This window comes from Hydractinia symbiolongicarpus, chromosome 13, assembly GCF_029227915.1.
Source record: "Hydractinia symbiolongicarpus strain clone_291-10 chromosome 13, HSymV2.1, whole genome shotgun sequence".
In the NCBI taxonomy this organism is placed as follows: Eukaryota; Metazoa; Cnidaria; class Hydrozoa; order Anthoathecata; family Hydractiniidae; genus Hydractinia; species Hydractinia symbiolongicarpus.
This window is the reverse complement of record NC_079887.1, coordinates 10,334,343-10,348,780: the sequence shown is the minus strand read 5'-3', so window position 1 is coordinate 10,348,780 and position 14,438 is coordinate 10,334,343. Positions and strand designations below refer to the sequence as shown.

Below are 14,438 nucleotides of genomic sequence, written 5' to 3'. Positions count from 1 at the left end.
AGTTTAACAGTGGCTTATTTTACAACCCTGTTACAGCCCCTTCCCCCCCCCCCACACTACTCGTTGATCCTTACTCCTTAATTACTGACTTGCTAATTTCTGTTATTGTCTTACGAAATGAGGTACTCCTGGGAAAAATGTTATCAATTAAAAGTATAACGAAATATTTATTTAAATTGTGTTAATTTAAAGATACAAATAGCTGCGCCATGTTTGATTTCCACTTAGAAAACATTCATTGCGACATCTATGATAAGCACTGTGAATAATGAAACAGCTGACGTCATCATTGTCTTGACACCTAAAGAAAATAAAAATTAAGCAATATTGTAATACAGACAATTTATTGCAACACAAAATATTGCGATTTTGAGCAAAAACTGCAATAATTTATGCCACAATATTTTATATCCTTTAGGTAGCCATATTTCGCGATCGCTAAACTTTGAGATATTAAGGCCCAAACGAAAGAGAATTAAATTACTCAACCAGCGGGCTCAGTTTCACTTATTTTCTAAGGGAGAACAAGAAATTAAATTAATTTAAAAGAAAAAGTTAAAGCTACCCAAGTTTGAAGTAAGAAAAGTACCATGCTAAGTGTAAGTTTAGTTTAGCATGCATTTAACTTTCGCGCTCCATCTGCCGTTAATTCGCGTTAATCAGGTGTGTTATCAGGAGTTAATTTTTTAACCCCTAATGGAAACCCCTAATCGATGACTAATTAGCGCACCTGTTTTAACCCTATTCGGTCCGGGGGAGGGGCAAAATCCCCTGACGCTTTTTTTAAGTAACTTCTTTATGCTATGCTGCATGGCTACGATACTTACCGAGTGTCAACATTTATCTATCAGACACCCGCAGGCCAAATTTTTAGGTCCAATACCTTTCCGAGGCTTTGATATTCACTCGAAACTACCCCTAAAATTTCTACAAAATCCTTACAATCGAGAAAATATGATAACTCTTGTCAAGATTATCCTTAGAATTTACCTTACAATACAACGCTGATTCATAATTTCTTTTATTTAAAGCATGTATTTTCTCGCGATTAGTTAGAATTCTTTGAGTTACTTTATTGCTTTTTTTTCCTTGGTTGACCTGGATAAAAAAACTGAACATTCACTAACCTGAATTATTTGGAATAACAGGTGAATGCGTTATTCTTGGTTTCTCCGTAGTGTGATCATCCGGCTTGAGCACTTGCGCGATTTGGTCACTGTAGCGTATTCCCTTGTTGTTTTTGTTGACGTCATCCCAACTAACATCTTTTAAAATAATCCCAGCAATGCGTGGATAAATGGCGTTGTATTTCTGTAAGAAATACGTAGAAGTCTATGTACACATTTTCATTTTTTCTTAAACTAAAATAGACTACAGGAAGAGCTTGTCGAATGAATTGCGAGTGTTCTTAGTGAAGGTTTTAACAATACTACAAATACTAAAAATAAAGCTATTTAACTCCAAACAGATGTTCAAGCCGGCTAAGTTATGTAACAAATAATTACAGAAGCTTAGAAACGAAGATGTCAACAAGGCTAGTGCATTATGGGAGTAGTGTTAAATTCTTAATTACTTTAAAAAGCAACTTGCAAAACATGGAAACAAATAGATATCTATTTGTTAAGTAACAACCTCGTTCCCAGGGCAATTTTTCGCTTTTTTGATTTTCTCGCCGTCCGAGATTGTCAGAAAGAGAAAAATGAGCCTGGGGACGAGGTTGGTGTAAGTAATAATTAAATGCATCCTTACTTTATATAATGCTACGGCTTCGCTTGGTTTCATATAAAATCTCCCCATATTTAAAATATCTTTATTAGCTGGAAGGCCAATATAAATGCTCGGTCCCGGCAAAGTCGACCACTGAGAAAGAGCTTGATTAAAAGCGGATACAGTTTGCGGAGCGCAGCTATCGACAAATGAGATGAAGAAGCTGTCAAAGAGTCTGCTGTTTCTTGCGTATGTCTTTCCTAACCAAAAATTCGGAAAGCTACATGGGGTTGTGGTTGTGATGAGATATTTTCTGCTGGTGTCAGTGTCCATCAGTCGACGTAACTCAACTATAAACTCGTCAAACCAATAACGCTGTGTGTGATATGAAATGTCAATATTTATGCCATCCAAAACTTCTCTATAATTAACAAAAAAAATTTTTTTGTCAAATAATTAACAAAAAACCTTGCTAAAAGATATTGAGACATTTTTCAATTATGGACAAAGCGACAAGCGGTCAATATTCCGTAGCCAGAACACTGGTCGTTAGCCCGTGAAAATTTAACGAAAATTTGCCCAGTCCCAATCTACCATAAGTAGGTCACAAGAATTTTCTCATCCTAACAAAGTTGATAAAAAACATTGCATTTGCTATTCCGTGTGCTCTTTTTTCTCGCACGTATGCGCATACAGGTACAGAATACAGGTACAGAATACAGGTACAGAATACAAGTAGAGTTTCATACCTGCCAAACGTTCTTACGTGATAAGAACCTCCCAAAAATAAATTCCAAATGGTCGACGCATATGCAATTGCAGCTGCTTTATCACCAAATCCATTTCGCCGTTTGCCACCGTTGCCAATTGATAGAATTATCTTTTTTCCTCTCTGTTGACAAGTTTTGATATCTCGAGCAATTTCATTGCATTTCAAGTATGTTCTGTAACCATTTCCAAATGTTGTTACACAATGTCGCGAAAAAGACAGTCCGGGTAAGTCATCTAGGAGGAAGTATAAAATTGTATCTTCTCCGCAGTGCTCTTTATGTCTCAACATCACCCACCTACCTCAATTATTTCATAATTTACTTACCTCTATTATTTCCTCCGTCATCCTTGAAAATATCTAACGCATTTATAACTATGACGTCATAAGAATTTCTATGGCAGTACGTTCTTAACGGTGATTCGATATGACGTGTAAAAGCAAGATTTTGACCCCAATGCCCAATCAAGCTAAAACCTGGAAAGAGAATAACATTCTGTAAGTTATTTTTCCTTCGTAAAAATATTTAACTTGTACGTTGTATGAAATGCAAAACTTTAACTTACGTATCGCGTCACTTTTACTTGGCATAATTGATGACGTCTTTGACGTGCTTGTCGTTGTGGTAACCGTCGCTGCTTCTTTTGTTGTTAGACTAGTCGTCTTTCCTGCAGGAGATGGCGTTTCGGTTGTAGTTGTCGTTGTGGGTGCTGTTGTCGTCGTCGTTGTTATTGCTACTGATGACGGAGTTTTCGTTGTAGTTATCGGTGTTGCTGTCGTTGTCGTCGTTGTCGTTGTCGTCGGTGTTGTTGTCGTCGTTGTTGTACTCGTTGTAATTACTAAAAATAGATTATTAAGTTATTAAACAGACAAATGAAATTTTAACATATAACATTTTGAGTAGAAATACTTACTTGGTCGTGGCTTTGCCTGCGTAATCATTTCTCCAATATAGTCACTATATTTTTTACCGCTCGTGTGGCCATCCCATCCTGCATCCCAAAGAAAAAAGCCGCCAAATCCATCCATACTTTTTAACACCTATGTAAAAGGAAACTATTGTGCTATCAAATCGCGATTTTAATTAACGCACGTGAAGAAGAGCGTAATTCCCCTACCTGGTGATAAGTCGTGTTGAGGTTTTGCGGAGTTAAGTACACATGACCTGATGCTCCAGGATCGGAGGGTAAGCCTAAGTACACATTAGGCCCGGACGAGTTTCCACGTAATGTCAACCAATCCAACAGGTTTGACTTAATTCCATCCGCTGAAGAACTGCAGCCTTGGTTGTCTATATAAACATATATACTATCCACATCCGCGCGAATACTTTGGAAGAGAGATTGAAACTTTGTGTTTGGAAACATACACGGTGTCATTATGGTGATGGTGTATGGTTTTCTGATATCAGCATCCATCTTGCGTCGTAAATGCTGAAAAAAGTGAGCCCAATGATCAGCGCTTGTGGTACCATCTTTTAAATAGATTGTAATGCCATCAAGAACAACACTACAAAATAGCAATGCACGGTAAACGATTATTTTTACGGTTTGGTTTACGGACAACCTCGTCTCTAGGAATTGTTAGGCCATTATTAAAATAAATTGCAATGACCTATAGTGAAGGATGATTCAAACGGATAAATGCACGGTACAGATAATTCTCGCCATAGCTTTTTCTTTAATCAGATCTTTTAAACTCTAGCACACTATAGCGTGATAAATTCCATAAATACTCCTCCCTCCCTCCTGAACTTCTGCATCACGATAAAAGTAACGATGAGTTGAAAAAAGTTACTGAATTACATTGGCCCTTTTTGTTTGTTTGTTTTTATCATTTTAGATTTCTTGTTTCACACTTCTTGTTAATTAAAATCGCGAAAAGAATAGTCCCTCGTTTTTTTTTCGCAAAAATTGCACAATAATACATGGTCTTTCGAAAAAGTATGCTCAAAATGTCGCGTTTTTTATCTCGCGAATGTTTCCGTCCGTGATTACAACACAACTTTTGTATACTTACTCATGAAAAGGCCTGTGCTGCGAGCTTCCTGCAAATAGCATGTTCCATATGTTGTTTGCAAGCGCTTCAGCTTTAATATGAGATGTCAGTTTCATATCATACTCTACATTTCCCAGCGTTATAAGCAACTTCTTTCCGACCGTTTGACATCCTTTCATAATGTCAGCTATAATTTTATCGCATGAAACAATATTTGTACCAGGAAATTTAAATCCACAATGTTTCGACATGTCCATCGACAGGACGTCATCTGAAATAAAAAATCACTGCAAAGTAGATGTTTTTACCATATAAGGACATATGATATTTATAAAGGTACAATTCATTCTCGTTTCTAGAGCTTCTTTTTCGCTTTCAGATATGGCTAGCGCCAGCAAGTATACCCAGAAAGAGAAAAAGAAGTTCTGAGGGCGATATTGACTCTGGGGACAAGGCTTTGTAAAATAACTTAAAGTGCAGGACGAAAGTAAGTATAATACCTGTATTATACATCAAAAAAATTGTCAGGATGTCGTAGTACTTTCTTGCGCAGTAAACATCAAGAGATGCTTCAGTGCTATCTCCAGGTGCGTTCGATACGCTATTTTGTCCCCAAGCAGCTGCAATGTTCTTTTTTTCTACGTAAAAAAAATAGGTTAACATCGATATTTTTTATTATGGCTTTTATTAAAGTGTTTCTGGAAATTAGAGTAAAAGGGGACAGGGATGAGTGTTTTATGCATAAGTTAAACCAGGAATAATTAAATTAACTGAGAGAAAAAACAACACAGCTGTTCTTCCATATGGAGAAAAGGCTGTGCATTACGTTTTTCATAGGCTTTAACATATCAAAGAAGTTATAAAGAACTAAAATAACTGGTGAGAGTATGGCTTCGATATGAGGTGGATAGTGTATAATGGTTATTTCTTCACTCCTAAGAACGTGTATGTAAGATCTCACAAAAGTTGGAATATTGTATACTTTTATACAAAACGGTGGTTGATATGATATTTAAAAAAGTAGAAGTCAATATAACATGCCATACTTGTGAACAAAGCTTTTAAATGATCGCTGTATCTCTTGTTATTGTATTTACTCAACTCATCCCAACCAGCATCCCATAACATGAAGCCACCAAATTCATCGTGTATTTTTACCGTCTGTAAAGAAAAAGATAATTCCATAATTTAATATACCTTAAGAAACAAGTGTAAGAGTGATGCACCAATCAACCTCGCTCCCAAGATCTCTTGCCTAGTACCCTTAACAGTTAGTAAAAAAAATAAAGATCCTAGGAGCAAGGTTGCTATGGCGATAATACGAAATTATCATACATCGTAAAGCTTCTCCACCTCTCTGAAATTTTGATAATATTTCTGGTTTATAGTCACGTTCGGATAAGCCGGTAAACCAATAAATATCGTTAGTACTCCGTTTGATTTTTTCGCATTCAAATTCTTTACTAATCCAATCCAATCTTGGAGATTGTCTTTGAAAAATCTGTCTCCAGGATAGCAATAGTTGTTATAATATTGTATGTAAAGCTCGTCAAACAAATGTCCCTCTTGCTCAAGCGCGTTTTTTAACAGAACATCAGGGAAAGGACATTGCGGAGAAGCTGTTATGGTGTACTTCTTTGATATATCTGTTTTCATAAGTGCGCGCAATTCACGAACAAGTACAGCGTAACCATTATCGGCTTTACCATGCTCGATATCCAAGTTCACTCCATCTAAGATTACCCTAAAGGCGATATACGTTACTTTTTACTTTAAAAAGTGTGAGTAAGAAACATTAGTTTCTTCGTATTGTCTTGTTGTTTACCCTATTCCAGAAAATTAACGAGACACAAAATTAACGCAAATATTAAAAATTCGCGTTGTGAACATTCAAAAAACGTTAAAAAAGTGATCTAGTAACTTAGGACCCGTAATTAAAGTTTAAAAATTATTTGATACGCAATAAAAAGCTTTAATTAATCTACTTCTTTGTCTGATGACACACACACACATCCTGACTCTTATGCATCTTTATAACATAGATGATGAGGTTTAAACCGATAGCTTTTAGTAAGGTACACTTACGATCCAAATGGCCTCAATGTTGCGTCTTCTTTTCCGCCGAGGTAAAGATTCCAAAGGTTTTTCGCTAACTGTTTCGCTTTAGTCTCATCATTAGGTAGTGTGTACGTACTAGTACCTCCTCCCAAAGAAATCTCCACTTTCTTGTTATTCGCCTGGCATGTTTTTATGGCATTGTTTACACTGTTTCCACATTTAATTAACGTAGGATATTCAGAATTGGGCATATTACCGCAATGTTTTGATAAGTTAATGATAGGGTAGTTTTCTGAAATTAACAGAGAGTCCAGATAACATACAGTACAGGGGCAGCGAATCCATTCTTAAAATAAGAAGGCTAACAGATCCCAAATTTTGCCATTTGTTTAAAATTCGTTTCTACCAAAAAAGTGTAGGAAAGATGCCGTCCCTCGAGTGACAAGTATTTAAATTTACTATTTAGTAAACGAACAACAGTAACATGCCTGTGAAGTGCTTGATTAGCTCTATGAGGAATAAAAAAAAACTAAATATTATCCATTTGCTACTGCTGGATAATCTTGGTGGCTTGTTTTCTACAAATTAGCATTTGCAACCACCGGAAAAGGTTTTGTATTCAGAGTCAAATCTTATGTATATTTTTCATAGTTTCAGCAGAGCCTTATTTTGGACATGAGAAACTGTTGTCACCAAACTCTTATCAGAAATAACAGTAGCTGGCTACTAGAGGACTAAATAAAAGTCCTGGGAACGAATTTGCATAAACACATATTACATTTTTGTAGTAAAGATCTACCAAGCAAAAGTTCATTCGGACGTCAGTGTATTTTTAAAAAATAAAAACGAAAACAATCTTACTGCTCTTCTCATCAAAAAATTTGTGCACAAATCCAATAACAATGACGTCATATGCCGAGCTTTCGCAATACTGTTGAAGAGAAAGTTCACTCCGTCCGCCATTTTGGCCCCAATATCCGACCAACTTTTGCTGCGATGTACCTACGAAAATTAGAGATAGGAATTAAAAAATGGTTACCTTTGGATTGTAATAATAATCTTCTTCATTTACTGGTTTAATTTCTTTTTTATGCTTTCTAATCGAACCTCGCCCCCAAAGTTTTGTGAAAATAAAAACATATCCTGGGTACAGGGTTGTACTATTCGTAGACGAAAGTTGGATACGCAACTCACGTAATATGTCTTGCTTCAGTTTTACCTAACAAATTTTCTGCCAGGTAACTGTTTCAATATGCTCACGTTAAAAATATAAACAAGCACGAGATGTTGAGATACGCCTGCTATCAGAGGGCGTTGACTATCAGATAGTACTACCAGAGGGCATTTAGCTATCAATGATATTGGTGATGTTCTTAGAAGAATTATAATTTCTTTTCTCTATGTAAATTTCGGGTACCCACCATTAGAACAGTTCACTCTGGAATGTCATTTTTGGTATGGTCACACGTACAAAAAATAGATAACTGATACGTACCTGTAATAAGAAGTATTGAGAGCAACCACCAATAGAATTGATGAAAAGTCATACTCCTATATATCTCTTGTTGAAACAGAAATAAAACTGACGCGGTATTGTCTCCAATGAATTTCGATATGATTACAGTGTATCTTTTGTATATTTATCTATTTTTGTTTTATTATTGTAATTATTATTTTATTTCAGCATTATTTTACTTCGTTTATGTTCTCCCGTTTTTCTTATCTTATGTTTGTGTTTTGTGTTCAATGCTCTTTTAATTTCTTATAACATCTAACCACACTGATTTCAAACACGTTACTGTTACTAATAAATTCTTTTAATGATATGATATTACGTAACACATCAGAAGTTTAAAATTAGCAACATTTTATAATTTATTACAAAATAATTGACATAATTACCTAGTGAAACTTTAACTCTGTTCAAATTTAATGATTTGCCGTCTTCTCTCGTCTCTAGTCAGCTCTCCTTTTCTTTTTTTTTTCAAAACGAACTTATTAACCCGTGGGAAATTTCAGTGAAATTCGGTTACCGTGCAAATTTTTTTCGCATCGATATTTCGTGCATTCTTGTAGCATGAAGTAATAAAATTACTCTGGGGAGTTCAAAATGAAGCGAGAGTGCAACCATTTTGAACAGACAAAACACAAATTTTTGGTTAAATATCAGACCCAGTGTTCTTACAAGAACATGTACTATGTTTCAATGACGCGACTTTTTGTTGACTTCAACAAAAAATAAAACAGGAAAGTTTTTCTTTTTCATGAAAATTCGGACAAAAGTGTTATATTTGGAAGTAGCAAAAAATCTACTTTTGTGGTGTACTGTAAAGTTTGAGTTGCGTCAGAAAATGTTTACTAGAAACTACAAGGAATAAATGACATAATTATGTAACTGATGACGTAATTGTGACAAGGTATATGTCGCGTTATAAGCAGTGAACTAATTAACTAAACTATATTCCGTAAAGTTATTTATATCAATACAGTTTAAATATCAGAACGCTTCTCATGTATTTCGTATTCTGAGCTTGAATAAACGTGCTTTCTGTATCTAGATTTGAGCGAGTCACGTGACCCATACGACACAATTTCTTTAAAATACTAAATGGTGCCTTAAATGAAGTGCCGACGATAAGTTAATCAGCTTTTATTTTGGTAAAAAAGATTAATCTCTACACCTTTTACGCGATTGTTTGATTTTTTACCGTTTAGTGTGCGCATGCGCGTGCACGTATTTACTTACATCTGGCTCAGTCATCACATATGCTGTAGCCTTGTGGCAGAGCGTTCGATTCCAGTACAGAAAGTATTGGGTTCAAACCCCGGGCGAGTCATGTCAAGAGATTAAGTTTGATAATAATAATAATAATAGTAGCTAACTTAGTATTAATCGAATCTTATTTTAAAGATCAGGATTGACCAAAGGGACTTTGTTCTGTAAATTACTCTACTGACAAGGAATAAAAGTTTTACCCATATTTTATTCCAGGAAAATAATTATGATTTACATAATAAGTTACTCCAACAGATTCCCTTTCCCCAAGCTATACTAACACAGCAGTATCTCATTAAAGATCTATTCGAGACTAGACTACGAATGTCGCGAATTTCATCCCAACAGATAATTGTGTGCACTCATCCTCGTCCGCAGGAGTCTTTTACGCCTACTATTTTCATAAATTCGATTATCCACTAGATCTAAATTCTCAAAATGTGCAAATTGTTGCTGACGTTAGCATTTATTAGCTTTATTTTAAAGAAATGATATCGACATGGGCGCTGACAGAGATTATTCTGTACTGCAGGCAGGCTAGGACGTACCACGAGCAAATCTGAATAGTAAGGATCTATCTTCACAAGGTTTGTTTCTTTTAAACACACCCTTTTGTTATCGCATGACAATTTTGTGAGATTTTAGGGTTTTTAATGTCGTATAAAATCCTTGTCGAGCGTGAAGTTTTTTATACAATTTTCGACGTACGGGAGATTATCAAAGACAGATGCTGCGTATATTTTGGCATCCTCGTCCCCAGGGTCGCTTTGAGCCGATATCAAAACTCAATGAAACGCATTATTAGTAAAAAATATGTAATAAATATTATAAAATTAATTATACCATATACAAGTATGCTGTAACATAACAAAACTACCTAGACCTCTTCTTCAAAGCTTGTATTATTAGTCGAATACGCAGTCGTATTATTTTTCGTTCGAAAAACGTACGTAACATAATCATCGTCATTGTCGCTAACTTGATTATCGACAGAAGATTGATTGTTTTTTAAATTTGTATCTTCGAAACGGCGCTCTGCATCACTATCGCTAATTTGATTATCGACAGAAGTTGTTTTTTTATTTAAACTTGTATCTTCGAAACGACGCTCTGCATCATTGTCGCTAATTTGATTATCGATAAAACTTGGATTTTTATTTAAACTTGCATCTTCGAAATGACTTTGCTCAAGCGATGCAGCGTCTCTCGTAAAGTTGCTATTTACAGGACTCTCTGATGTCTGCTCCTGGTTGTTTACATAACTATTTTTAACAGTGTCATCTATCGATAAATTTGTTGTACCTGGCGTTAACCTGTCATCCTTTTTACTCGCTATAACTTCAGTAACTCGAAATATTTTGTTGTTGTGTTTAATTTCATATGTATTGATACCGCCGGCAGCTGTTTCGACATCTTTTCTAAATATGAAGAAGAATATAACAAATATTATAGTATAACAAGTAAAGCTTTTCTCCCTTTCGTATTCAACGACAGAATTGTAAATAGAACGTGCAAGTAACTTGAAAGACATCGTAACGATCGAAACAGCGTAAAAAGCGTGAAAAGCGTATTCATAGGCGCATTTTGCATATTGACGTTAAACTATAACAAAACACAGGTAAATCTTACGACACAATAGGTGTTGTCTCTCCCTCTCCTTTCTCTGACTGTGTTATTTCATATGTCTCTTCACCATGTCGGATAATGTATGTTTTGTTTGGAGGGTTGATCTGTTGGTATTGATTATATTCTTTCTCAGACGGCAGCGTTTTCTGTTGTGACCTATGGCGCAGATTGTAAGCACTACTAAAGATTATAAAAATATTAAAAAGTATAATTTGTTTCCAGCGCTCTTTTTCCTAAGAAAATGACGCTATACCTTGTTTGAGCTTGATCTGTGATTTTTTGACTCGTTTGTTCAGTTAATCTTGACAAATCACGTAACTGCTCTGAATCATCGAGTCCATTATGGATATTATCGACTTTCTCCAGCTTATAAATGTTTCCATCGTGTTGTAGAAAATAAGATCCATGTACCGGATACATGTGATTTTTAATCTCCGGTATGACTTCTGGCAATCTAAAGAGTAATAGGTTGTAAAGGAACTTATTAATTTCAAGGGCGATGTCAATGACAGCCATGATTTATCGAGTTATTAATAGACAGAATAAAAAAATGTTATGTATTTAATAGCGTTAATTATCAGTTGCTATGGTGATAACTACAAGGTGTAGACATGAGATGAAGTGTAGCCTAGCAAAACTTACTTTGAGTCTGTCAGTTTGATAGATGAAGTTTCAATGCTATTTGTTGGTGCATTCGTGGCTGGATCTTTTGCTGTAACATTTTGTACCTCGATTAAATGAGTCATATTATTAAAACTGTTCGTTTTATTCTCTTGGATAAGCGAGCCATTTATACTAATGTTACTGGGACTACCTCTCTTATCGCCAACAATGATTTTATAGCTATTTTCATTCTTGCTATTATTCTCTTCATCTCCTTTGTTTTTCCCAAACTTTAATCGCGACAAAACATTCACAACATCTTTTAAATTCTTTACTACCTTGTCTCGACTATTTGGCGTATTCACTTTAACGTCAAAGTGAACATTTGGTTCATCGAGTTTTACTTCATCATTATTTTCCTCGTCTTTTAATAAAATAATATCATAGCCATTATCGAGGGGCAACATCTCACTTGCTAAATCTTTGGTATCAAAGTTATTATCCACTTTGCTTTTACTGCTTTTTCCTTCCTCTTTTTGATCGTTTTTTCTAAACTCCTCAAAAGAGGATTTTTCTTCTAAATTTTCTAAGTATAATTTTTCTTTTTCTTCGTTTCTCCCAACAGGTTTCTCAAGATTTTCTGAAATTTTAATTTTCTTATCAAAGCTGTTAGCATTGTTGTTATGGCGATGATTACTTAGCAATACATCCTCTTCTACTTCTTGTGGTGCAGATTTTGTCTCGATTGACTTTATAAACTCTTTTACGCTGTCAAATGTCGTATCGTTTGTATTGTGTTCGTATCGATACGGGTCGTTTTGACCAACAAAGGGGTCTAGCAGCGGGTCTGTATTTTTTAATCTATCACTTGCAATTTTTAAAGATTCTCTCACATTTTCTGGTATATCTGTTTTGTTAATAGGTTTTAATTCTTCATCACTATGCCTCGTGTTGCTCTCGATTTTCTTTCGTTTGCGAGTTCGTGTTGAGGATATACTATTGATTATTTCGTTTACTGCTTGATTCAATATAAGATCGAGCATCTTTGATTTTGATTTACTTAAATGAGCAATTTTATCTCTGCGCATACCATTTTGTTTTAAACGATGTTTGGTAAACAAAGAAATTCCAAACACACAAACGCAACACAAATATAAGAATAAACACTTCAGCGGCAACATCACACCTGCATCGACACTACGCTCACCAGTATCCAGTTAATTCTATAACGCATGACTCGCTAATTAAAAAGGTAACACATCCAGCCGAGTATAAATTTGTATTTCACAGTGAACAATTCAATGCACAACGTGAGCCTCTGTTTGGGTATGAGAACATCACATTCTTTACCAACCTTGTACTTCGGCTTCTTTATGAACATGTTTGTTTTGCGCGGTTACAAATACATACGTCGGTATACGTGTGTATTTCCAACACAAATTTCAGGTTATTTCAGGTAGTTAATTAATCCACTCGCTGCTCTTCTGCGATATTTGATACTCAAAATGCCCAGCGTAAATAGACATAATTCTTTTAGTTCCTTAAAGCCGATTGCTCATGCGTCTGCCTGTCACGCAAAATGGTACCGTAAGTAGCGAGACGAATGCAATGCGGTATAAAAAGGTCGGGAAAACCCGCGAGTTTTTCCACAGATGCAGATTTTCTGTAGGTTAACAAAATACACATACGCTACTATCTGTTATTATGTATCGCACAGTTAAAATCACAGAATAACCAACTTAAAACTTCTATTTCTGTCACGTCCACACGCATATGTATCAACCTCGTGGACAAGGTTGGCATATGTATATATAATAGAGACAACATGTAAGTGGGTTGGATAAAGTGCTTTCTGTACTTAAGAACGATACGGCACGTAACATATATAACACAGATCAGGCACATAACTTCGGAACACACTCTTTATAGCATAGCTACTATGTTTATAGCGACTTATTCGGGCAGACTTCTAGAAAACTAATTGACTTTAAACATATGCGCAGTTTTGTTTGTTTGTTTGTATTTCTGAGCCAGGAGGAAAGTTTAAGATATTACTTCGTTAAATTTGAATATTTGAGTATTTTTTTTTTTTTTTTTTTGAAAGAATCAAAATCCCATAACAAATTTTCCATTGAGTTCACTTTTTACCATTTGTCCCGCATAACCCGCTTCTAGGTTTTTTAATAAAAAATCTCAACCTCGTCTCCAGAACTTCTTAGATTTTTTAGCCTCTAAAACTAGTGTCTGGACAGTTAGTTAGCTAATTCATAGTTAGTTTGTTTATAGTTAGCTAGTTTATAGTTAGCTAGTTTATAGTTAACTAATTTATAGTTAGCTAATTTATAGTTCCCTAGTTTATACTTAGCTAGTTCATAGTTAGCTAGTTTATAGTTTCATTTCTTACCGGATAGAGTGTCAAAAAACAAGAACCCGTGAGGATGAGGTTGAGAAAAATCTATAAAGTTCTGGGTCACGAGATTGTGTTTAGATTTTCAGTCTTTATATCTCCATGATTTCACGAAAAAGCAATCTGAAGGAGCACTTCAAATTTGCAAGATATTTATTACAGCCTAACTACTTTAAAGAATAAATATTTTGAACAAACTTGAATTATTTGTTCTTTTTCTTTTGTTGTCGCTGAAGTTGACCTTTGTGTCTAGGACGCCATCTTAAATATTGTCGTTATTCTCCTTTTTACGATTAAAATTATTACAATTACCTGGTTTCTACGTGCGCAAAAAATATCAATTTTAAGAAAATATTAGATTATAAACATAAAAATAAATCAATGTTTAAGCCGTAGTTTCTGCTTCTTTCTTCAGAAACTTTATCAGGCTATCGATAAAATGCTTTTAATCTTCCACCAAGTTGCAACAGAGCAACAGGACACATATTTATAGC

At 35.1% G+C, this 14,438-nt stretch overlaps 3 protein-coding genes across 3 annotated transcripts; all 3 read right to left on the bottom strand.

Moving 5' to 3' along the window:
* Window positions 1-147: 147 nt before the first annotated feature.
* LOC130622863 (uncharacterized) lies at window positions 148-3,174 on the bottom strand. The gene is made up of 6 exons (XM_057438313.1): window positions 3,043-3,174; window positions 2,804-2,953; window positions 2,457-2,712; window positions 1,750-2,128; window positions 1,128-1,311; window positions 148-301 (listed from the first exon to the last, which is right to left on the bottom strand). Exons 1-6 carry the CDS (start codon window positions 3,065-3,067, stop codon window positions 225-227), a joined length of 1,071 nt encoding a protein of 356 aa, XP_057294296.1. The 5' UTR covers window positions 3,068-3,174; the 3' UTR covers window positions 148-224.
* A 162-nt stretch (window positions 3,175-3,336) lies between these two features.
* LOC130622861 (uncharacterized) lies at window positions 3,337-7,716 on the bottom strand. The gene is made up of 8 exons (XM_057438311.1): window positions 7,394-7,716; window positions 6,560-6,824; window positions 5,810-6,218; window positions 5,521-5,635; window positions 4,975-5,112; window positions 4,496-4,745; window positions 3,595-3,985; window positions 3,337-3,517 (listed from the first exon to the last, which is right to left on the bottom strand). Exons 2-8 carry the CDS (start codon window positions 6,781-6,783, stop codon window positions 3,338-3,340), a joined length of 1,707 nt encoding a protein of 568 aa, XP_057294294.1. The 5' UTR covers window positions 6,784-6,824; window positions 7,394-7,716; the 3' UTR covers window position 3,337.
* A 909-nt stretch (window positions 7,717-8,625) lies between these two features.
* Window positions 8,626-14,221, bottom strand: LOC130622859 (uncharacterized). Its single transcript, XM_057438309.1, has 4 exons — window positions 11,577-14,221; window positions 11,188-11,388; window positions 10,938-11,090; window positions 8,626-10,726 (listed from the first exon to the last, which is right to left on the bottom strand). Exons 1-4 carry the CDS (start codon window positions 12,716-12,718, stop codon window positions 10,186-10,188), a joined length of 2,037 nt encoding a protein of 678 aa, XP_057294292.1. The 5' UTR covers window positions 12,719-14,221; the 3' UTR covers window positions 8,626-10,185.
* Window positions 14,222-14,438: the final 217 nt, after the last annotated feature.